Source organism: Corvus moneduloides, chromosome 13 (assembly GCF_009650955.1).
Source record: "Corvus moneduloides isolate bCorMon1 chromosome 13, bCorMon1.pri, whole genome shotgun sequence".
NCBI classification, from domain to species: domain Eukaryota; kingdom Metazoa; phylum Chordata; class Aves; order Passeriformes; family Corvidae; genus Corvus; species Corvus moneduloides.
Window position 1 is genome coordinate 2,673,129 of NC_045488.1, and position 24,851 is coordinate 2,697,979.

Sequence of the window (24,851 nt, forward strand, 5' to 3'; positions counted from 1 at the left end):
AGACTGCTTTCAGGAATGTATACATTCTATGTGTATAGATCTGTAATGTATCTATCTATACTGACACTTACTTAAATAATCCGTCCATCTGGAGTGATTGTAAATTTTATATATTGACCAAGGAGCAGGTCCTGAATCTTTAACCTGTTTTGCATCCCAGTGGTATCAGGCAGTATGAGACGCTCTTATTGTCTAACTACACTGCCAGAGGATACCAGGATGGAATAAGATATCTCAAGCCAGCTCCTATCTCCATAGAAAGAGTTTTGATAACTTTGTACTGTCTGTACATGAGGAATATATGAACCATGTACCTGCATTCTGCAGCATTTTCATGGGAAACTGCAGGGTTGTAAATCTCTTACATTGTCCCTGTACTTCCCCCTTCATGAAGCAAAGCAAGACTATTAACTTACAGATGTTTACACTCCTTACACTTGGTTTATAAAACAAAATTCTACAGTTCTGCAGAACTGAGTTGTTTATACAGGTTATCTTGATTTTTTTTCCAAAAAGAAATCTAGATGAAAAATTTAGACATAAAAGCTGTAGAAGAAACCCAAAGGAAATTTTATACTGTAGCTCTCAATACCATTTGCAGATGTTTGCTGAACAGAATCTCTTAAACTTGCATGACCGTGATTTCATTTGATAAGACCAATTAAAAAGGATTATGCTGAAAGCCTCTTTGCATGTACAATATAAAATTAAATAACAGATTTTTGTAAAACTTATGCAGAAGAAACAAGACAGACACAGAAAGAATCTGAATCTGCTGGTTTTGTTACACACTAAGCAAATTACGCGTTTTGTTGGCTTTGGAACACCAGGAGCTGTTTGAAGAAAACATTTTTCTTACTTCCCCTCTACTTTCCCACTCTATTTTAATGACAATGCCTGGCTTCTTCATGTGAGAGAGAGAAAACATACTGTCAAATAAGTAACCTCTGCAGAGAATTTCAGAGCCTCATTGAATTTCTTTGTTCAACATGAAGAACAAACCACAACATTTAGGGGATCTTTTCATGCCCAGGGATCATTACAAATATTATTTTGTACTGGCATTGTGTCTCATGGTTAAGGACCTAAAAGTGCTCTGTACATACTGGTTTAGCCCTAAGTCTAGCTTCCCCTCCTCTACTCCTCCAGTGACTGTACTGTATACTTACATGAAGTTTTATCAGTGTGTAAGGATGACCAGATAAAAACTCCAAATCTCAAAGGAACATGGTATGGACTGGCTTTGGTCAAGTCCCAGGCCAGGTCTGGAAGGACACAGCCACTCTGCATCCCTTTTACAGGCGATTACTCAAGGATTTCTGCAGTTCCCCACTGCACAGTCCATTCGTTCCCCATGTTTGGAGAAGTACAGATGGTTTATAAAGCCTCTCTAAACTTCTTGTAGTTGTTCCTTGGCCAAATCAAAATCCTGAGTTTAAAGCTCCCTTGCAAATGTTTACACACGGATTGCACTTGTGGCTTCTGAACATCTCTAGAAAAATAATATTTATTACTTTCTAAGATGCATTGTGCCATAATTTTGGCTTGGACTCGAGTGCTTCACAGAACATGTAGTGTGTGGTGATTGTGGGACATTAAGTATTTATAAGCTTCACCACAAAAGGATATTCTCCTGTAAAACATGTATTCCTTTAACCATGAAATGTTTTTTCTTCTTAAATGAGGTATTTTTTAAACCCATTTTTCCTTTTCATGTATAAAATTTTAATCTAATTCTGAAATTTAAACCTGAAAATGAAATCACTATGGGACAAGCAGGCATCCATTTGCTGTGTGGATTTGGCTGTTTAACTCCTAATTGTCCCCTGGAAAGAGAATTGTAAATCTGTGCTGCGAATCCACGAGTGGTGCTTGAACAGCTGCTCATGGGCGTTGATGGTGATCTCAGTGCAGGAGCAGCTTCCACACTCCCTGCACTGTAGGTGTAGGTGTAGGCAGGTGTGGGTGAGGGGGGTCTTGGGTGTTTTGTCAGGCGGCTCTGGGGTACAAAAAGCTCTCTCTGTGCATCAGTAGATGCCCTGTGTGACCAGAAGTTACACCTCCAAACCGATAGACCTGAGAGCACTTTCCAGTTCAAGGGTCCAGGTTCCTAGTTCAGCCTCACCCTGATCCATGTCATGGAGAAATTTTGGGACATACCAAACAAACAGAGATATGGCTGCTCCAGGCAGATCCCATACCTGGAGGATGGAGGCTTTTGGGGTGTGCCACAGGTAGGCACAGACACTGAAGAGTCTAGGTTAGTTGCAAAAGCCTTGTTAAAGCCATCATTCCTCTGGAGGAAAAATCACTTTAAACCAGTAGTTATCACAATCTCAAAACAGGTGTCTGCTAAATGTGTCACCGAATCCAGCGGTGACTCGTCCCCTGGTTTACTTTCAGAGCCAGATTGCAAACAGTTACTTGAGCAGTCCCGGGAGAGTAACTGTTCCCCACTTCAAGTAAGGGGTTCACAATCTGGCTCAAATTAAAGCCATCTGGCAGCATTTTCTTATATACATTATGAGCCAGAAACCTTCAACCTCATCATGTTCAATCAGCAGGATGCCTAACAGAGAAGGGCACTATTCCACGTGGGTAATGGTGCTAGAAACTGTCCCCTACACGATTGCGCGTCCGTGAGCTTTTCCGGTTGTAAATTTCTAACAGTCCCATCAGCCATGTGCAGCTCATTAATCTACAGTGAAATGTATCTTTAGAAGCTGCCAAAGCAACTAGAAAAAAATATATAGCCTGGAGAGGTTGGTGTTTAGCTAAAGGTCAGATAGAATTGTGCAGGAAGCCTCTAAAGAAAGGAATCTGCTGAAGTTGAAGTTGTAACAAATAATATGAGTTGCTGAGAAGCCACAACGTTTACTTATACAGGAAAAAAAATATCCTTTAAATGGACTGGACAGGTTTGCACAATTTTTGTAAAGCTAAAATTAAAAATATGACCATACAGTTGAAAATCCACAGTAAACGTTTCTGTTATATTTAGTTAACCCACAATTATTTGGGACTAATAGCCCAGATTTTTGTTTGTTTAGAGATTTTATATGGATTTTGGACAAGCTTTCATTAACATTAATCTGCTGGGTCACAGCAACTTGGAAGGTTCTTGCAGGTTCTTGCTGCAGTGCAATCTATTAGTGCCCTGGAAAGTGGCACCATTCTTTCAAGGGCATTTAGTGGTTTGTAAGTGGTTTGAATGTACCAGTTCATGGGTGACCTGACAGAAATCCTCTGCAGGAGCAAAGCTCAGAGAACTCAGAAGTAAGTTGAAGTGGGAGAAACCAGGCCTTTATTATAGTTTAGTGGATTAGGAAAGTATATTTACATTTTCAGTCGAATTAATTACCTAATTCCATACATTATAGTAGATTTAAGGATCCACAGATTTAAGAATCTGGCATTGGTTCCCTAAACCCTGCTTTTTATGCTCTCCTTTGAGCACCACAGAGGGTGAGACCATGTAACCCAGCTCTGTGCAGCCCTGCAAGGGTTTCTTTGAGGGCTTTATCTTTTCCTCTTTCAGAGCACTCCAGCCTTGGCTCAGATATAAACTAATCAGGTGTGGACCCTCTGGTTTTGTTTCTTTTAACTGTGACAGAGCATGGCTTAGGAAATTGGCAGAGCCAATATACAAGCTGTGATGTAGCAAACAGATTCCAATATAGATGTAACTTTTGGAAATATCATCTGTATTCTATCTTCAGTTAGGTAGAGAGGGTTTGTTTGGACTACCCATCCAAACAGAAGAGATACAAGAAGGTTTCTGTATTATCAGAGGCTGTGTTTTGTGTTGAAAGCTGAAAATATATGAATCATTCCATTATTTTAGAATAAGACTTAGAGAGTACCAAGCTGTTTGCTGCCCTGAAGATAATTTTGCCTGAGAAGAAAAGCAAGCTGTAACAAAAATTGTTAAACACAAACATAATTTTTTGGAAATAAAATGCTGCCCATAACAGACCAATAGCTAATGTCAGGATCCCAACCTTTAACCGATACTAATTTGGTAAAGGTCCCCAAAGGAGCCAGCAGATAGCACACAGCCACTCTCTGCTGCCTGCCAGGAGCCTGTTCCCAGTGAGAGGAGGCTGGAGCAAGGTAGCAAATTCCCCCTCCACCGAGAGGCTCTCCTGGGAGCCAGCACTGCCCAGGACACAGCTCAGGGCCCCTGGCTGGCAGTCAGAGCCGAGCACCCATTCTGGGTGCCAATTCCTACCATGGCAATCACAACACAGCCCCAGAGGTTTGAAGGTAATCTGGCCAGTAGAGCATTGCTCTACCAAAGGGTGGTCTCCGAATCAATCACAGCCTTTGGCAAGTCTGTGGCCCGACAATTGAAACCAGACATGTTTTCAGTTCATTCTTTGGGTTACTACTGTTCGATGGTGATTTACAAGAGAGGGTGAGCTATGGCAATCTCTCACGCAACTTTAGATATTCCCTAAACGAATGCACATTTAGAAATCTCCTTGCTCTCAAACAATGCTTCATAAGAAAAGAATATTTAAAGAGAAACCATCCTTAAAAACAGGCCAAGCTGCCTTTCTTCAGCGTTCAAAAGTACTGAGGCACCACTTTGCAAAACACAGTGAAACTAACTCCAGCAGCAACAAAATCAGAAACCAAAATATGCTCTTCCTGTGTGATATTCTCAAGTCCATGTTTCTGGGGGGCACCCAATTTTCTCATTTCTGTCCTAGTTTGAAATGCTTTCAGAAGGCCTGTTCACAAGACAAACAGCACAGGGTTTCTCAGTAGCAGGCTGTATTGAATTACAAAATAAATAGGAGCAGAAGCAGTATCAGCAGTAGCAGAACATTGCTATGCTAAATGTTTCTGTCTCATTTTAGACTACTTGTGTCTCAGCACTATTTTCAGCATCTACAGTTGTGAAATACTCTGGAGAAATAAAAAGGCATTATAGAGGTGCTGATGAAGTTTTAGTCTGTAAGGGTTGCTGTCTGGAGTGTACAATATGAGAGACTTCATACTGGACCTAATTTTATTTCCAGTCTTTCAAGGAAGATGTCTACATATATTTGCAAATGTGGATTGCTGAAAGTGTCAGAAGTGGCTCCAGAACTTGGCAGTCTCCACAGAACAGCCAAGTAGGAACCCTGTGGGTCTGGGTCAGACAGCAAGTTCTATTTTAAATACAGGGCTGATCTTGCTTCTCCTTTTACCTCTGAGTGTTTTATCAGCCATTTTAGAAAGCAAGAGAGATCAGGAGTTGAATAGAGAGAGAAACCTCACTCTAAAGGAGAATTTACACGCAGAAAGAAGATGAAGTGCTCTAACTAGGCTTTGCTGTGCTAAAATAAGGAAATGTAGTGCAGTAGGTGCTCCATATAGAGGTTAAAGTCCATTAATATTTACCACCCAAAGAGCTCAAGCAAGCCAATTTAGTCATAAATTAAATTATGTCAGGCATGCTTCTGGTGAACAATACTTCCTAAATAGTAGCCATGGTATTAAAGCAAACAGAACTATATTGGGAGAGGAAAACAATAAACTACAGCACAAGCTTGGGAACAGCAGTTCAAGTCTCAGATATTAGTTGCAAACCAAACCTTCCTGTAAATATGGGTGGCTTGTGGAGTCTTTAACCACAGCCATCTCCTTCCTTTTTATGCCCCATTATTCAGGCTTGATGGAGGTCTCTACCCTGATGGCCACACAGGTTTGGGCACCCCCCTGACCATTCCCAGGGGAATTGATTTTTTATGGCACAATAGAAAAAGTTTAGCCAAAATCCTTGCACTAGTCTGTGATCTTGGTAGGTCAGTACTAATCAGTACCTGTCTGGGCTTGGCATCTCTTCACATCCACACAGGCAGCACTAACGCTTTGGCAAGTAACCTATACCAAAAATAACCCCTGAAAACCAAAGTGAAAGCACCTGTTCTCTTCCCTGTTCCTTTATTCCAGTATTATTTACAGTCACAGTGAGCCTGCATTGTTGAGAAAAGAAAAAAAAAAAAAAAAAGAAAAACCTGGGTGGTGTTTTTTGTGGTTTGGTGGTTGGTTTTTTTTCAAGCAAAGGTCCATCTGCACAGTTCCATAATTGATGCAGATTTGGCCTGGAGCAGCCACGCACAAGGCCCTGGGCTAGCAGCTGCTGGCTGACAGCTGCCTGCAGGGCACTGGGGACCCTCCAGGTGTTCTGCCTCTGTTCTGCTGCTATTGAAAACCTGGAAGCTTTAGATTAATGCCCTAATGCTGTTGCTGCCAACCCTTGCACTTCTGCCTTGCTCCTGCTAAGTCAGAGGAGAAACCAAGCCCGTTCAGCGGCACAGAAAATAAACACAGCATGTGCATGAAGTTGTCAAAATGAAAAAAGATGTGTACATTGCATTTTGATAAACTCTAAACATTATTTTTTATTAGGGCTTTTAAAGAAGATGTAGGTGAGCTTTTGCAGACGACTTCTAGAGAGTTTAGACTTTTTTAGAGAGTTCTCATATAAAGGATGAATTGCTAAAAAGCCACAATTCTGTTATGGTTTTGTATGTTCTTTTTGTAATGAATAGTAATGCAGCTTTCTTTTTGTGTAGTTTCCACCTTTAAGTTACACCAGCGTGCAAAGCACGTGTACAGTGAGGCTGCCAGAGTGCTGGAATTCAAGAAGATTTGCAGTGAAGCACCTGCCAATGCACTCCAGCTGCTGGGAGAATTAATGAAGCAGAGCCATATCAGCTGCAGGGAGATGTATGAGTGCAGCTGTCCTGAACTGGACCGGCTGGTCGACATCTGCCTGTAAGTTCTGACCACAAGGAAGAGTAACCGTCTGTGGAGAATACGGTTCGAATTGAGGAGAAAATATGACATCCTTGGCTATTGCAATCTTAAAATGAAAGTATTCTTGTCTCTTATTACAAAATTAATCTCCTGCAGGGACATTACATGGTCAATTGTTTCCCTGCTGACATCTGTAATACTTTCAGATGAAAGCTACGGTTTATGGCTTTATTACAGATTTTGCTTTTGGACTGACTCATCGTCACAAGTGTTACGTGAGACTGTTGGCTACTCTTTTGTAACTTGTAGAAGAAGTCAAAAGTGGTTTTCTTAAAACGTCATGTTACTTGTTCTATCTGAACTGTTACTTTTTCTGTACCTTTTATAATTATAGCATCATAGAACAATTTGGATTGGAAGGGACGTTAAACATCGTCGCATTCCAACTCCCCTTCCATGGGGCACCTTGCACCAGGCCAGGTTTCTCAGAGCCCCATCCAGCCTGGTCTTGGACAATTCCAGGGATGGGGCATCCACAGTTTCTCTGGGCAACCTGTGCCAGTGCCTCGTGGCTCTTATAGGAAAGAATTTCTTTCCAATATCTAATCTAAATCTACCTTTTTCATGTTTTTTTAACCATTTCAGTACTGCTGCCACAGGAGTTCCAGGGCATAAGCAAGCTGTTTTACTGTCTTAGGTTGTCTTGCAATTATAATGAAATGTAGTCAAGTGCTATTTGCATTTTTTCAACTAAAAACTAAGTTGTCCAGAGTATCAGATAGGTTGGACAGCATTTCACCATTTCAAAAATGAGTGTGTTAACTGTTACAGGGGCTGACACTCTGCTTCTCTCTGTGCTGTCTGAGCTTTCCGCGTACAATTAAGTCTCCATCTCTGCCCTAGCAGTATTCTTTCTGCTGGGACTCCTTCCTAACTCATTTTGGTCACGAGGAAACAATCTCAATTCCAAAGCGCATTCCCTGAGTGCCATTTTGTCCCTTCTCTTCTCCCACACACAGGTTGTTATGGTATCAGGCTGTTGTTTCCATGACTCAGCTACAGGGGACAATGAGATCTGGTACAATCATGTGTTAATACACAAAGTAAAAACAAGCACATCGTGCATAGCATTTCATCCCTACCACGAGGTCAGCATGAAACAATGTACACATTTCAGTCCTTAACTTCTGTTTTTCTGGTACATTTAATCGTGGGACAGACATCTTATGCTGACTTTGAACTAAATTCAGTGCCTCTAGAAGGAATTCAGTGGTTGGTGATCATTTTAACAGTGGCTAGGGGAAAAAAACAGTTGCCCACCTGGGCTGTCCCATCTCTACTCCATCCCTGCCTCTGCCCCAGCCACCCTGTCCCACCTGCTTCCCACAGTCCCATAACAGCTCCTGATGATGCCACCTTCCTGATTCTGCCCCTAATTGTTCCTGCTTCTCCTTGGAGAAGGGTGTGCTTAGTTTGGGGAAACTCTGCCCTAAGCCAGAGCATTACTGCCCTGCCAGAAGGGAAATGGAAGGTGACACAAGTGTTTGCAGGCCTGAGGTCAAGAAATGTTTCACTGTCTTGTAGAAGCAAATATCTCTTACATCTTTGCAGTCTTGAAGAAAATAAATTGTTTCAATTTGAAGCTAAAAAAAATTAAATAATTAATACCTTACCACCTTTATCAGCTTTTTTTAAAATTAACTGAGAAGTAAGTCTGGCTTAGAATGAAAATACGAATTTTACGAGCATGCAATTTACCATATGCCTTTTTACTTCTGCACCCATGGATTTTTTAAGTTGCAGTACCCATTTATGAGGTTTGTAAATCAACAGAGTACAAACCAGATGATTATTTAGGTGAGTCTGATTTCTTTTGCAGAGAAGATGGAATGGCCTTCGAGGCAGAAAGCTACAAACTTAAAAACTGAGCAGAAGACTTCTGGACATTGACAGATTATTTTGCATATGGGATACACGTGCTGTTTTGTGCTAAAACACAAAGCAGCCTGATAGCTACTGGACAGACTGATAGCAGTTGAGCAGAAAAAGTTTTGATTCTTCTCTTAGGAGCCAATCCAGGGTGTAGCTCACAGGCTGTGTTCAGTTTATTGTATCACACAGTGATCACATCATACAATAAGCTGTGACAGTCACTCAGCAGGGCAGTTCCACCAGAGTTATCCCAGCTGCTCAAAGGGAGCCACTGATCTGTGTGTGAGAAGGGAGAACTATCTCCAGGGGCAGCTGAAGACAGAAACTGAGCTCTACTGAATTGTCAAAAATCTTGGGCAACGAAGCCTTGATCTGGTGCAAGGCATCAGCACTGCCCATTCTGAGACACCACTGACAGGGCAAGAGCCTTAAAACTTAACATCTGCATTGCTTTTAGGTACAGTAACTGCCTGGAGCTGATGCCTCCATCAGTGGCATCCAGTGACTGCACTTGGCAGACCTGAGGAGCCCATTCTGACAGGGCCTGTTCTCAGAAAAGCTGGGAGGAAAGCGTCCTGCCCTGTGCAGGGAAAAACAAGCAAGTACAAACTGGCCAGATCTGCTCTGCAGCGTGGAGTTACCTGTGCCACGTTCCAGTAAACCAGCAAGGATGGCAGCCACAGCCTCTGGCAGTGGAAGCTCAGCACAGGCATGGAAATTGTGTTCCCTATTTGTGCTGAGCTCTGTGCTTCCATGGTGATGCAGCTCCAGCCGGCTCAGGCAGGGGGACACTGGCTGCCAGGCAGGAGCACAGCCACAGCACCAAAAGGAAAGCAGCCGTTAGGATTTTTCTAAATTAAATTAAAACTCGTCAGAGTATTTCAGTTCCAGGGAGCGAAATACAAATAGTAAAGGAAAAAAGTGGTGTATGTGCCCACATTACATCAGATTTCTGATTCACCAGCAGAAGAGCCCACAGAATATGATGGGCAGAGCTAAGTACCACAGTGGAGTGTCATTCACGTGAAATGATTTCACGTTAATATATTAAAATTATTTAATCTGGTTTTTTTAAATTGTATTCTTTGTAGAGAAGTAAATTGTTCATTATTCTTTACAGTCTTGTCCCATTGAGAGTATTTCCTAAGAAATGCATCTTTTTGCTCTAGAAGTTTAGTATTAAATCTTTTTCTGATTCAGTAATTAGATTTCTAAAAGTGCATTGCTATTCTGGATGAATGCAGCTTAAGCCAGCATCTAATTCTGGGAAAAAAAGTCATAACTTTTCCCAAGTTGTACATTAAAAAACCTAAAGGACATAAAATCACTAGTCACTCTAGGAAGACTTGGCTGATGTGATTATAGAAATGGCTGGGAACTACATAAATTACATTCTTTACTTACGATGATATACAGCTGCCCTGTAACTTTCAAAAGACTTTCCAAAAATACATTCCACAGAATTGCCTGAGTCCATTGCTGCTCTCTCCTTACAAGGTTTAAACTGTGAAGAATAATCTGCATATCCAGATGTTTTCTGTTTTGCCTAGATCTTTATGTTTTACTGTATAACCTCTGCCAAGAAAGAAAGGGATCCATACTTGCTGTGGTTTGTAGTGCTGAAAACTGTAACCACGAGTTGGTCAGTTGTTTTTTTTCATTTTGCAAAGACCGAAGACTTGTACTTTCTGTAACCTACCTCATGTAGTTAGTTGCTGGTTTACCTGTTGGTCTTTTAAAGCAGGTAACGCAGCAGACTTACTAAGCAATTTAGGGACAAAAAATTGGATGTGAGCTCCTGAGTAAGTTACGTACTGTTGAAAATCTCTCAGTCCTTAGTGTTGCACATAACTCACGTTCACTCTCTCATTCTCCATCTTTTGGTGCTATAAATCCTGGTAACTTTTGTGCTCCCAGCCATGCCTTTTACATGGCAGACAGCTGAATCCTCTCTGACCACTTTTAAAAGATAGAGATTATACATTATGTGCAGGTGCATTATGGTAGCCAGGACGATTCTGCATTTTGTCAAGACTCTTACCATTACCACTGGTGATTTTCTTAAAGCTGCAAAGCCTGCAATCATGGCATAATTTGAAATTTCAACAAAGCCAGAAAGGCTTAAAGATGCTATTCAAATGCAAACTACTACAAACCAGACTAAGTACAATCCCCCCATTTATATATTAAAATATTACCATGTTAACGCCACGCTTTCTGAAAAACCACTTCATAACTTTAAGTATTTCAAGTTAACAATATTGTTCGGGTTTTTTTCACCTCTTAACACCACAATTGTTTTTAAAATGGACTACTGTCATGTCTTGCCTACTGTCTCCATATACCAAACTATGAGATTTCTATTTTTACTCCTTTCCTTTATTCTTTTATTCTTCTTTCCTTTGCTGCAGTACTCATATTTTTACTCTCATTTATACCCCCAAAGCTAATTCTCTTTGTATCCAATGAAGACTGGAACAAGATACATAAAGGCTTCCAGAAGCAAAGGCCAGAACCTGAGACTGGGGGTTGAGTGCCCCCAGCCCCAGACTCCAGCCACGTTCTCTCTCCTCCTTGTGTGCTCCATCTCTCCCTGCATTCCGTGTCCTGGCACTGCAGCCCAGCCCAGCAGCACACAGGGCCTTTCCCACACATGAAACCCACAGCTCCCACTGCGTGGGTGAGCTCCCCATCCACAAGATTGTCTGCTCAGACTCCTCTTCAAAAACCCATCTAGATGCCAGTGCACAAGAAGAGTGTCTGGCCAGGAATCCCACTTTACCAGAGGGGTCCAGCTTAGTATTGAACTGATTAAGACTTCAATGAGACAATTTCAGACCTGTTCCAAAGACAACTGCCTTGTGTTTGACCTAGATGCCTCCCAGGCACCACATCTCCTGCAGACACAGAATTAGGTGCTCACTCCAGAATCTGTGTAATATTAGGTACCCAGTTTTCAGATGGTGCAGCACTGCCCATCAGGTTCCTCAGCAGTGAGCCCCAAGTGGCTGCTATCACCACATTTGACACTGTTAAGCCACAGTATTTTGAAACACAGTGACTTCAGCTCTGCAACAGGCATATTTTCTGTCTACTTTATGCTTTATTTCAACTAAGTATTTGAAAATGACTCAGTAAAAATGAGGCATGAGCATGACCACAGAGAATTATGAAATCAATAAAAGGTTTAGAACAATTCTGAAGGGATTTCAGTTGCCTACCAAAATAAAAGCCAGACACCATCTGAAATACTAAGTTCTAACTGAAGTAACAGAACAAATGAGTACAGACAGTTGATTTACCAGACTCTGAAAAGTGGATTGGGCCTTATAAAGTCAATGGGAATTTCCTTATTGATTGCAACTGCGACTGGATTGGATCATGCTCATTTTAGGAGGTTGCTCCATGGACTAGAAACTACCAAAATTGCATCAGAGAATGAGTGGCTTACAGGAATAACAAGAAGTAAAATAAAACACCAACAGGAAACACAGAATGAACATAAAATCGAGTCAATATGAAGGGTGGCACCACACAGACACACTGAAGAAAGTGTTTCTGTTCAAGAAGAGATGTGTGTTTAGAATCAAACACATATGCAAGTACTTGCTTGAAATATGACCTAAACCTCTACTAACCCAGCACTACACCAGATTCATTTAACATAAAATGCATACATGAAAAATTACAACAGCCCACTCAGAATGAGCTGTCATTTTCCAGTGCTATCACATGATGTTGTCTCTCCCTCTAACATATTCTAGGGCTGGTGAATCTCTCTGCACATGGCTACTGGAAACACATCGAAATATTTGTTTGTAAATCAGACTAGATCTCCCACGAGAATAAGATTTCAGATGAGTTTTCTAAATCTGACTGGTTCTGTTCTCATTAGGTTAGAAAAGCCCCAAAGTAACTTATTACATGGTGTTTCCCTACTTTTTCTGAGTCGCAGTAAAGATCAGGAACACAGGTAAGCAACCTATTGAAAATAATTCTAAATTCTGATGAGAAGGCATCTGAGTCTTGCAATGGAACAGCATGGGATTTGCTCTAGGACATTTCTAGCAGGCCAGTATCGTGAGGCTGGGAATGGTTTATATTTTGGATGTCATTTATTTGTCATTGTTCTTTCTGTTCACACTCCTCATTAAGAGCATTTTTTTCTTTTGGGACTACATTCTTACTTTACCTCTACTGCTGTCAGTCTTAAGTTCGTAAGGTTCCTCTAAAGAGAGATACCCAACTCTGTCCATTCAGCATAAACAGTAGTTTATGTGAGTTTATTTATACAGAGTGCAGTGACTCTATGACTTTTTGAGAGTCTCTGAACTCTCCTTTTCTTGACTGGCACGCTCGGCAGTCCTGCAGAAGCCTGTGAATCTTCAGCATGGTTTAGATCTGTCCTGGAAGAATAGAGCTATTTGTCTTTGCCACATTAGAAAATGGCTTGCATGACTACATCCTGTGCAATTGGTTTATGAACCCTCTTTTGTTATTTTTGTCATGTATTTCTGTTTTCACTTCTGATGTCTTATGAATGTTGCTAACACAATTCCTTTCTTCTCCCGCTTTCTTCATCTCAGCTGCGCTGTGATCCTAAAAACAGCTGATGTTGAAGCATTACAAAACAGGGGGACTTTTGGAACTGACAGAAATGACTATATTGCAGTTTAAAGCGTCAGCACTTTTCTTTGGTCCAAAATGGTAACTGCAAATTGCTGTAGTGTTACATACAAGCAAGTATACAAAGCAACAAGTATACAAGTATACAAGCAACCTCAGAAAAATCAGATGACATGAGAATACTCAAAACACATCTGAGTTTTCCATATGAATTTTATATAAGACAAAGTACCCCTTTTTGGTTTATTTTACATGATTTTTTTCCCTGTTATTTTGTTTTAGGCAATTTGGGGCCATCGGGTCACGTCTGACTGGAGCTGGATGGGGTGGCTGCACTGTGTCAATGGTGCCTACTGACAAGCTGAACACTTTCCTAAAAAATGTAAAAAAAGCTTATTACCAAACGGATGGCCAAAGGTTAGCAGTGGAGAATAACAGTCTGTTTGCTACCAAACCTGGGAGAGGAGCTTTGGTTTTTGTTGAGGCCTAAAGAACGTAAAAATTTTAAAGAAACTATGTAGAGCATGTAGAACTGGCAGAACTTCCCATGCCACAGTAAATGAATGTTTTTTCTGGTTTGTATAGTAACGAGCGGGTGCTATTATCAAAATATATTTCTGAAGAAGCAATTAAAAGAAAACTCTTTGATTATAAAAGTCCTTTTTTCCCCATATCAAATATATCTTTCAGTATAAATATTGATTTACTAAAGGCTATCAATGGGGAAAACTGAAATTGAAATAAAGATGATACTTTGTTACAGTGTCTCTCTCTTCTTTTCCCTTTACTGTCATAAAATAGAGACCAGGTGTGCAATGAGCTGCCTCAGTGGAGGGAGGGGACCTTGCAGTGTTTGCAGGGCTGTTCAGTGCTTTTTCTCTTCAGGTCCTGGACATTGTTTTGTTTGGAGTGTTCTGTAAAAAGGAAGATTAAACTGAAGCATTCAAAAAATTGGAAGGACTTTGCTAAACATTTGAAGTTTTATACTGTCCACAAGCAGGATAATTACTGTTGTAAGTAATGATAATATTGGAGGAGCACCTGCAGGCCAAGTGAAGCATTAGGAATACATGTTAAGTAGGACAGCTTTTCTCCTAGCAGTATTTCTTAGGTATCTTTGTGCAAGATGACTTGGTATGAAAGTTTCAACAAATAGGAATGCAGTTCATGAGTTGCATGATGTGACAGCCTAAGTGAATGAACACATCATGAAGCAAAGTTGGATTTTGAGTTACCCAAACACCATACTCTGATGCTTGAGCCCCAGCTGTCCCAGCTTCTGCATTGTAGAACATTTGTGTTTTATGCAAAACTATTACAAAGGACTAAATATGATGCACTAACCATGTAAAAAAAACCCAATTAAAACTTATAAGGAATAATTAATGAGAAAATTTACTCAGTGGTACTAAGCAAAAGTAAGTTCTAGGTAGGACCAAGGGAAAATGTCATTGATGTTACTGACAAATTCTGACCTTGCCCCCACTTTCTGCTCCTGCCACCTCCTGTAACTGCTCTGCCAGCACAGACCCACAATTCATAACCTGCCTCCTCAGCAGGGGAAATGATTGTGATTGCAGAAGGGATCCTGTACATCAGGATCCCCCAAAGATGTCCTAACCCTGCTCCCGAGGGGAAAGTCAGGCTCCTGTGGCCTCTCTCTTGCACAAACTTCCACTTCTCTGCTCTCTCAAAAAAAACCAAAGAGATTTGGTCGTGTCACAGCCCTTGCAGCCATAAAAGACACAGCAAGAGTTGGCCCTGGGCACATTTTTGTGATGCTAAGCACAAGTTAATGTCCAGAAGTCTGCATCAAATTAGAGATCTCTCAGATTTTCTGTACATTACCCATGCTAATTCAGGCCAAACCCAAATTCTCAGAGGCTCCTAATTCTGTGAGAGGACTCTGCCAAATCTGAGCACAGCAGATGAACAACAGCCAATGCAAACTACCAGATCTTTTCAGGAACCTCAGAGGGGAATGTCATGGCATTAATATCAGTAGAGAAGATTTCTTATTTCTGACAACCAGGAAAAGTGGAACAGACTGCTTTGGTCAAGTAAATCAAAAGGATGGGGTCTGGGCACAAGGAGGGGGGACAAAAAGATGATTTTTAGGGAGGACAGTTAAAAGGATGCATGTGAGAAGGGAAAAGCAAAGGACAGGGGAAACAGTTCTGAACAATAGGCAGAATTATAGAAATCTTAAACAGTCCCTATTGCCATCCTTGAAAATTGAGTATCTTGTAACCCATTTGTAAGGTACAGTAGATATACTATGCCTTCAAATATACCTGTAAATATAGGACTCCAAAAAGTAAAAACCAAGTAAGGATCTTCAAGAATGTCTAAGATAACCATAGAGATTTTAAAGAAAATAATACCGTTGCTTTGTTACCAAATGCCTAATGAAATACAATCCTGAGCTTACTCCAGTGAGTTCCTATTATCCTGTCATAAAAATGGAGCAGAACAGAGTTCATACCAGTCCTTTTATTAAGATATTTGCATTGAACTTTAGTTCACCTGGATTCATGGAAGCACTAATCAGTGTATGAGCAGAATAAAAATATATTAGGGGGTTTTTTTCTTCTTTTTAAGTTGAGCATGACACACAAAGTCATAGAATCTTCCCCAAAACATGCAGGCTGCAGTACATTTCAAAATTTTTCTGTCACTGAATCTTATAAATTCTCATAAAAAAAGAAAACAGGAAACTGGCAGAGTATGAAAGAATAAAACCAAAAGTTCTAAACTTCTGATAAATCTCTTTCCCAGTAAAATTTAGACATAATTTTCATTGAAAAACCTACAGAATTCGAACTATTTACATAAAAAGGGCACTCAAGCATTTTTATTTACTGACTGCATATAGGGAGTAAATGTTTCTTTTTTAACAAACAAACAAAACAGTGCTTGGGGTTTTTTTTTTGTTTGCTTTTTAAACCTTTAAAGACCTGTTTCTACGTAATAGCAAAACTCCCCAATGATCAGAGCATGAGAATGATAAGCAGCAAGGATATTAGTAGTACATCTAATATACCAGCAAGAAGATTTTGATTTTGATGAAAATTCTGAAGTCTAAAGCAGCAGCTCATGAGCATATTGCCTACGCAAGAATTTCCAGGTCTGTAGTTTTAGAAGCTTTTCCTGACTACTTTTTAAAAATCTCTTCTCTAGCTAGAGTAACACTAATTGGTGAATCAGATCATAGAATTGTTTAGGTTGGAAAAGACCTCTAAGACCATCAAATCCAACCACTGAGCCAGCACTAAGTCCACCACGGACCGGGTCCCCAAGTGCCACATCTACACATCTTTTAAACCCCTCCAGGGATGGCGACTCCACCACTGCCCTGGGCAGCTCTTCCAGTGCTTGACAATCCTTTCCATGAATAATTTTTTCTGAATATCCAGTCTAAACGTCCTCTGGTGAAACTGCTGATAAACTATGGAAAGCTGCTCAGTGAGCACTTCCACCAGGTCCCTCGGTTCGCTTGGGTGGATCCATCCAGCCCCAGAGTCTTGTGAGTGTTGAAGTCGAGTGGCAGTGAAGTCACTGACCAGCTCTCTTTGGATTACAGGTGCTTCATTCTGCTCCCTGTCCCTCTCCTTCAGCTCAGGGGGTTTGGTACCCAGAGAACAACTGCTCTTACTATTAATGCCTTCTCTGACTCAGTCTAAGTACCTCAGGCATTTCCTTGTCCTTTGTCACTGTTTCCCCCTGCACTCAATAAAGGTTAGCACGAGCTATGATTATCCATGGAGTGTAATTTTATCTTAAGGCCTGACTGTAATTCATTCAGTCACGAGTTTAATCTTAGTGTGCAGTAAATGGGCTCTAAACCTTTCCAAAAAGGATCTGGAATGGAGACACTGTTAGACATCTGGGTGCAGCATCACTGCCTGGTGCCATATTAATACTCTGCATTATGGTAATCCCACTGACATGTACATCTTCATCACTGCATTTGCTGACTATGTCTCTCATACACTGGAACATGCTCGTCCTCTGAAATAGCAGGAGAGCAATTCTACCATTCACTCAACAGGAGGGGATCACTCTGTGTTTGACGTTGGCTGTCTTGGACACAGCACACACACACATGGCAACCTAATATATAGTAATTACTTACATAACATTTTCAGGAATAGTGGTTTCTAGTTAATATGATCTGAATGCCAACTTTTATTTTAGCAACTGCTGTGTGCTTAGTCAGTATAATCCTTCTGAAATTCTTCTGCAGGTCCATGTGTCTCTTTAATAACATCTTGATATGCTGGAGCAACTGCTGCGCTGCAGCTTTAGTCAAGTGAAAGATTTGTATTTTCAGCTAACTACGAAGCTTATTTGTGTGCTAAATCCTAACCAGATCTAGTTAAAGGTACACAACATTCTCAAGATCTAGTTAAAAAAAGATACCTTGCAAATCATAGCTGTTCTGGGCAGGACTGAAGTAGTGCTCCCTGATTCTTGTCATTGTAAGGTTCATCAAGAAAAAACGAACTCCATAAAAGAACTTGCACTACAAAGTATCAGCATGAAAACCGGACTGGTAAGACAACGTCATGAAACCTGTGAATCATGCAGCACATTAAATTAATTTTGAGATGGAAGGCTAGGTATTGATAAGAGATTAGTTCACAATGCAGAAAGGACTACAGTGGGGAATGTCAAACTTAACTGCTCGCAGTGGTACAGCCCTGTTTGACAGATTTTCCCAGTGCACGGAGGACTGGCAGAGGAAGCACTGCCAAGCAATGCTGCCAACACATCTGTCCTCCCTCAGCTCTGCAGTTCAGCCAGCTCTTTCAGTGAATGCTCTTCCAAGATTCAATATCTCATAAATAGAGACAAGAGATTAATTCTGTTACTGATCTTACCTCTTGTACTCTGCCCTGTGCTTTTGGACTTGTGTCACAAGTAATTGAGATTCTGTGGCACACGACAGACCACAGCCTCCCCTGACAGCCCTGGGTTTACAGAGACAGCTGTCACTGTGCCCAGGGTGGGCAGTGCCCAACCACCTCCTCTGCAGCCTCCCCATGCCCTTGGACTGCAGAGCTGCACTGCCTCGGACAGCAGGACAAAGCTGGAGCTGCTGCACTGGGAACAGCTGCTTCCTGAGCACATTTTCCTCCTCAGGGCAGCTGCGATTGTTTGACCAGTTAAACCTGGGGGTGAACGTTCCCTGGAGCTCCTGAAGCCTCTGCAGATTTGGTCACTGATTTCAGCATAACGTGGATTTACCCAGCCCATACTCCCAGCAAACAGTTCACACAATGCAATAACAAATAGGAAGAGTTTGCACATAAAACTAGCATGCCCAAATCTCATGTGTAATTTAAGGCACTCATACCAAATTCATCATAGGTGTCAGACCCAGCCATGGAAAATCTGCAGAGGAGTAAAAAATGTTTAAGCTTCAGATGAGAAGACATTGAGTAGCATTCAGAATTAATTGATCATTAAAATGTTTGAGATGGATTTCCAATAGCAGTGCTTCCTGCAGAAGCAACGAACTGATGAGAATTTATACAAAAGCATTGGATATATTTATTGAATTTTAAGTCTAATGCATTTTGAGAACTGCTATCATCTCCTAAACCTTTTTTTGTTGGCCAAAATTACACATTAATATTAAAAGGAAAAAATTTCTCTTCCCACTAAAGCACAACTTTCTGCACTTGGCACACGAGGCTCAAATAACTCAATAAAGATTAGATGTACTTCAGACTGAAACACAACTAGTGCCCAAGCAGCTGTCTTCTTTCCAGCCAAGCTGTGTGTGATTTGGGGTGGGAATAAAAATATATTCTATCAGACAGTGATCAAGCCAGATGTGTGGGTTTGGTTTTTTTTTAAATCCAGATTAATTTTTCGAGGGAGACTGAAGCAGGTTTATATGAAACTCCTACAGCAATTCTTCAGGGATATTATTAAATACCTTATTTTTTGCCAAATTCCCTATGGTGGAAGGTTTTATTCAGGTTGTTCTACATTTTCTGGTTTCTTATCTGTCCCTCATGAGACAAATACATTGTATTTATTTTTGTTGGCTAAGCTGTTCTGACTTTGAGCAGGATTTTTTAATTGTGTTCTACTGATCAATTATCAACAGAATTAAATTGTTCTGATTAAATGCTGAAGCATTTTCTATTGACTTTCTCCCAGGGAACATTCTTTCTTGATGCTGTCTCCTTCCTTTTCAGGCTTCTATCTAGAAAAGAATTCAGACAAGACCCTGTACTTGAGGGGAAAAAAAAAAAAATAATCAGAGCACCACTTTTAAACATCTATAGCAGCTGCAAGAATAATAAGCTTTTTATGAAGGCCTGAACATAATTTTATTTAGGAACATAAAGCTCCAACTTTCATAGCTGAATTTAAAAGTCTAACTGAAAACAGGAGCTAAAATCAGAACCAAAAACATCTAGCAAGGATTTACAGAACTTCTGTCAGGTTAAGTTAAAGCTCCACAGCTGAATCATAAACTTAGTCATAGCCAAATACTAGCTGTGAATGGAAAAATTTGGGGACAAAGGGTTAAAGGTCAAGGAAAAAATACCTACTGGGCTTTTTTTCAAGTTGGTTATGGTCAGGCCTCGGCCCTACAAATATATCCAGTCAAATTCCTCTGCAGTCTTTCCACAGCCAATCCAACTATGTCAGCAGCAAAATAGATGAGGAGTTTTAAATAGCCTTGATCTTAAAAAATATTTTATTTTTTTCATTTCTTTCCAGAAGACCATTTGAGAGAGTGAGTAGAGGCCTGGGCAGCTTTTGTTTCTGAAGATCTATAACCCGATGATGGCCAGCAGGAAGAAAGGGGTCACTGGCTGCAAATGATTTTCAATACTTCCTCTAGAGGGAATAGGATGGTTTCTGTGAGCTGCTTCAGGAGATGGACCCACAGGCCTCTTGCTATTGTTACTGAAAACCTTCAAAATTTATTGTCCTGCCTAAAAGTCATAAAATGTTTAACTTTCTTGATTATAAGATTGCAGTGTTGTGCCTTCCTAAAGCTGATTTTTCATAAAACAAATTAAATGGTTAAATAAATAAAAATTTTTGGACAGAACAACACTGTCACGCTTTGTGGGATTTCTTAGCACCACCCTCAGCTATCAGCCTCTTGCACAGGACTGCTCTGGGCACCCTCCTCCCTTCTCTAGCTGGGATGAGCTGTGCTCATTCAAGAACAATCTGGTTGGCTCCTCTGAAAGTGAGGGCACAACTATGGCAGGAAATGCACATCAGCCACTAGAGCTTGAGTGAGTGGCACAGAAGGAGTTTTTACAGCTCTGCCCCATCCCAAGGAAAATGGCAGTGACTTGATAAGCTCTTTCTGGCAAGCCTAAGGGGTTTGGTGAGCAGAGTTTGAATCTCAACTCTCTGCTTTAGCTCCACTAATGAGATTTATTTTATTTCTATGTAGGTGGTCTTTTATTTCTTAAATGCAATTAGCCTACAGTTGTTGCCTGATGGTTTTATTTATTTTTGAAAGTGCCGACTACTGGACTTGCTTTCATAGTTCTCGCGTTTCCAGAATTGACTTTTGTGCTCCACAAGCCTATTTTCAGGAACTATTTTGTAAGAGGGATGATATTTTGAACTCTACTTTTAAGGCTGCAAAGGCTTCTGCTTTTTTCGTTCCTTTGTCTGTTCATTAGGGGCCATCTTTAATTCCTAGATGTGTTTTCTGGAGTCAAGTTCCTTCCTTTGAAACATACAGTGAAAACAAAACATTAAAAATACTTTCAGACTTTAGGCAAAGTTACATGTTTATTTTATGAGATTCTGTGCTATATGAGGTTCTGGGTGGGGCACTGAAATGTACGTATTTGTCCCTTTTTAGATTTTCTCTAAACATTTCCTGACGTGTTCATTAGATGCCTTTTGCTCATTACATAAATGCATGAAAAACTATCTGACTTGCTCAGCTTCAGCTGTACAATGAATAGAAGGTTTTAGGCTTTTAATCAAACTATGAAAAATTTCAACACCCCCGTTTTTTGAGGATGACATAGATGAGTGCTATGTAGTGTTTCCGGAGTTGTATTACAGTCTTGATTCCTGTGATTCATGAATTTATAATTCATATTCTCAAAAAAGAAAATGGAACATTTTTGAAAATCAACATCATGCATATTGCAAACTACAATAAACATGTCAGCAAAAGTGGATATACTAACAGTTTATGGTGGCCAATTTGCTGCTTTATTCTTTTTTATAAATGGACAAATTACGATTGCCCATTGTGGTCACATTAAAGGGAGAATGGTGTGGAAATTTCTGTTCTCAATAAACCCATAAAGAAGTGGACATGACTTATTTTTAGACAGAATTGTGCTCATAATGTGAATAGTCACCTAAAATCTGCTGAGAAAAACATAATCAGTTTCACAAGAAGTCTAAAATTTTCTTTTTATCCCATTAGTCAGCCTAATAACAAGTTTTACAATTTGTCCTTGTAAAGTTCATAAAAACAATGACAAATATAAAAATGCCACACTGAAAGTTGAAAAAAAAAGTTTTCCACTCTTCTATATGATGTTGCGAAATGTGTTGAAGTCAGTGAAGTTAAACTACCATAACACAATCTGACCCCTGAATTCACTGAGTAAGGGCTGCCCTGTTGTAACAGAAGCTGCTGAGATTTTACAAGCAAGCTGAGGCGTCCCGATGCTGAATATGCTGAAAAGCAGTGGCAAACTGGTTTTCTTTAATGTGTTGTGTGCAAACTCTTCAATATACAGAAAAGTGAAGTTCTAAGAATCCCATGAGAAAAGGTTTCAGAGAAACTCAAGTAAGTCTTCATTAAATCCTCCAAAACCATGGTAATTAAAGAAGTTCTATGTGTGTCAGGGAAAGAATAGAATTAATTAGCAAATCTTTGCTTCTGAAACCCCTTTGTTTTAAGATAAAAAGAACAAAGGGCTCTGAATATCTGTACCACACAACAGATAAGTCTTTTCTACGTTCAGAAAGAAACATGCCAGAGAGAAATATGTCCAAATTCAGAAAATACTCTAAACTTCCTCAAGATTTATAGATGTTTGGATCCAAAGAGTGTAATTCAGGGCCATAATAGAACCAAGTCAATATATAAAAGCTAGAATCCAGATATGAGAGGAGTTTCATTACCTTCTGGGAGGTTTGATTTATGCTTTTCATTCAGCCTTATTCCCCAAAAATCTAACAGAAATAAAGTAACCAAGCTGAAGTGCAGTCTCACTTCAGACATTTTAACTCATATGTTAGGTTAAAGGATAACAAGATGAGGAACCAATCAAACCTTTTTTCTGTATTTTTAAGTTTCTGTCTTTTAGGCAAACCACTTGCTGAGATTGTCTGCATTACTGTGGTCTGTCTCAGTCTAGAAAAGAGAAAACTGTCCCAGCTATTGTGGATCACAGCAGAAAAAGGAAACAAAATAAATGGGTGAGACTTGAGTAATGCATTCTTCTCCTCCCTGCCTCAGCTGGCTTAAACCATCTTGGGCAAAAACTTCTGAAGAAAGGTTTTTAAACACAATACAGGTTGGTCAGGGAGTCAAAAAGGATATAGTTGTTTGTAAACTTCAGTACAATTACTCTTCAAGTCAGTGGATATGACACAGCTTTATCAGTATCATGTGCATATAGAAAGTAGGAGATAAAGGACTTTAGCCACCAAAATCTGAGGAGCACAGAGGTGCATTCAACTCTGAGCCGATACAAGAGCACTGTAAAAATGGGAGAAATGTCAATAAAGGATATGATCAAACTGAGAATACTGACAGAAAGGACTAAGAAATTTGACATTCATATGATGAAATATTTATGTTGAGGTTTTTTTTAACTAAGATTTTTTTTTTCACCAAAAAAGAAGTACTGTACTACTCCACGCTGATACCAGTATAAGAAGGGATCAGAATTTCAGACAAAGATTGATGGCAACGATCAAATGTTACAGGAGACCCTTCTCCATTTCAAGCAGAAAAACTTCAGACTACAATAGGCATGGAACATAAACACTTGCAATCTTGAGTTATTTTAAAAAATAATGCTGGATTTTGTGAACAGCTATTTAAAAAGAATCAAGATGTGAGATAAAGTTTTATCAATAATTAAACTAGTGTATCACATTTTAAACTGCGGTTTGGTTCAGTCATACCCTTACCTTAATCTAATTGATTCTCATCTCAGGCAAAAGCATTTTCCCTTTGTGAACATTGAAAGCATTATAATATGGTAGAAAAGAGAACGGAAAAAAAAAAAAAGTAAAACATGTAAAAACAACCCAGCACAAAAACTGGTTATAAAAGGAAAAGTCCAACAGTCCAGCACTGTTCAAAACCACTGATGGTGTAACCTACACAACAAACTTAAAGATGACATTCATCTCTGGCTTTTCTGCCTAGTTTTTTAATATATCACAACTAATATTACTGCAACTGCAGTTCACTAGAGAAAAACCCACTTTCTTGCTGAGTTTTTCTTCAGTTACATGCATTGTTGTTTTCCCCCCATAATCCTCTGTACTCTGACAAGCGTTTTATAACATAGTTTATAAAAATGGACAGAATCATGGCTTTTGTTAGTATGTTACCTTTAGTATCATACCTGTTAGTATGATCCTTTTAAAATCAGAAGTATATAAGGCAAACCTCTGTTATGGTTTTGGATTCCTTTGGCACAGTATTTATATGTTCACGACGTTCACTTATTTCTTCATCTGCCATATATTTCCTATCTTTAGGTATATTTTTGTAAATTGAATCCTCTTCTAACAAAAAACCCAAAAATCATACATAGCATTTTCTTGGTACTTTAGGATACACATCACACTTCCAGTGAAATGTTAATGAACCAAATCTCCCTTTAGCACATTTTCCACACTTTTTTTTCCCCCGACAAAATGCTACGCAAAGAAGTTTCTCTACAGATAATGAATCAGTTAATGAAAAATGGTGCTAAGAAGGTTATTTAATCCACTTTCTGTATCTTAAAAGATTAAACTACATTTTTTGGAACAGATAGATCTGTCACTGGAAACCAGAAAAAATACTGCTACTAATACTAGCAATAAAACACAGATACTTAGCTCTGTCTCAGATGTTTTTAAAAGACTGTGTCTGGACAGACTGGTATTAATAATCCTGGATTTCTATGGTGGTAAAGAGTGGTATCTACCCAATCTCACAAGGTGGGTGTCTGTCTGTCCCCACCCACTGCCTATGAAGGGAAAAATAACTATAAAGCAGAAGTGTGTGCAAAGCCTTCCAGTATCCAAAGGGGTTACAGGAGAGCTGGAGACAAACCTTTTAGAGGGACACAAAGTGATGGGACAAGAGGTAATGGCTTAAAACAGAGAGGGCGGGTTTAGATTAGATAATAGGAAGAAATTCTTTCCTGTGAGGTTGGTGAGGCACTGGGACAGGCTGCCCAGAGAGGTTGTGTATGCCCCATCACCTGAAGTGTTCAAGGCCAGGCTGGATGGGGCTTTGGGTGGGTGGGAGGTGTCCCTGCCCGTGGCAGGGGGTTGGAACTGGATGA

At 40.0% G+C, this 24,851-nt stretch overlaps 1 protein-coding gene across 2 annotated transcripts in view; it reads left to right on the top strand.

The window, feature by feature from the left end:
- The window catches only part of GALK2 (galactokinase 2), a 46,992-nt gene extending 32,916 nt beyond the window's left edge, over nucleotides 1-14,076 (top strand). For both annotated transcript variants that reach the window (XM_032123104.1, XM_032123103.1), the window contains 2 exons: nucleotides 6,570-6,771; nucleotides 13,594-14,076. In XM_032123104.1, coding sequence (XP_031978995.1) covers nucleotides 6,570-6,771; nucleotides 13,594-13,801 — 410 coding nt within the window. In that variant the 3' untranslated portion in view covers nucleotides 13,802-14,076. The remainder of the gene's footprint in view (nucleotides 1-6,569; nucleotides 6,772-13,593) is intronic.
- The last annotated feature ends 10,775 nt before the right edge of the window (nucleotides 14,077-24,851 follow it).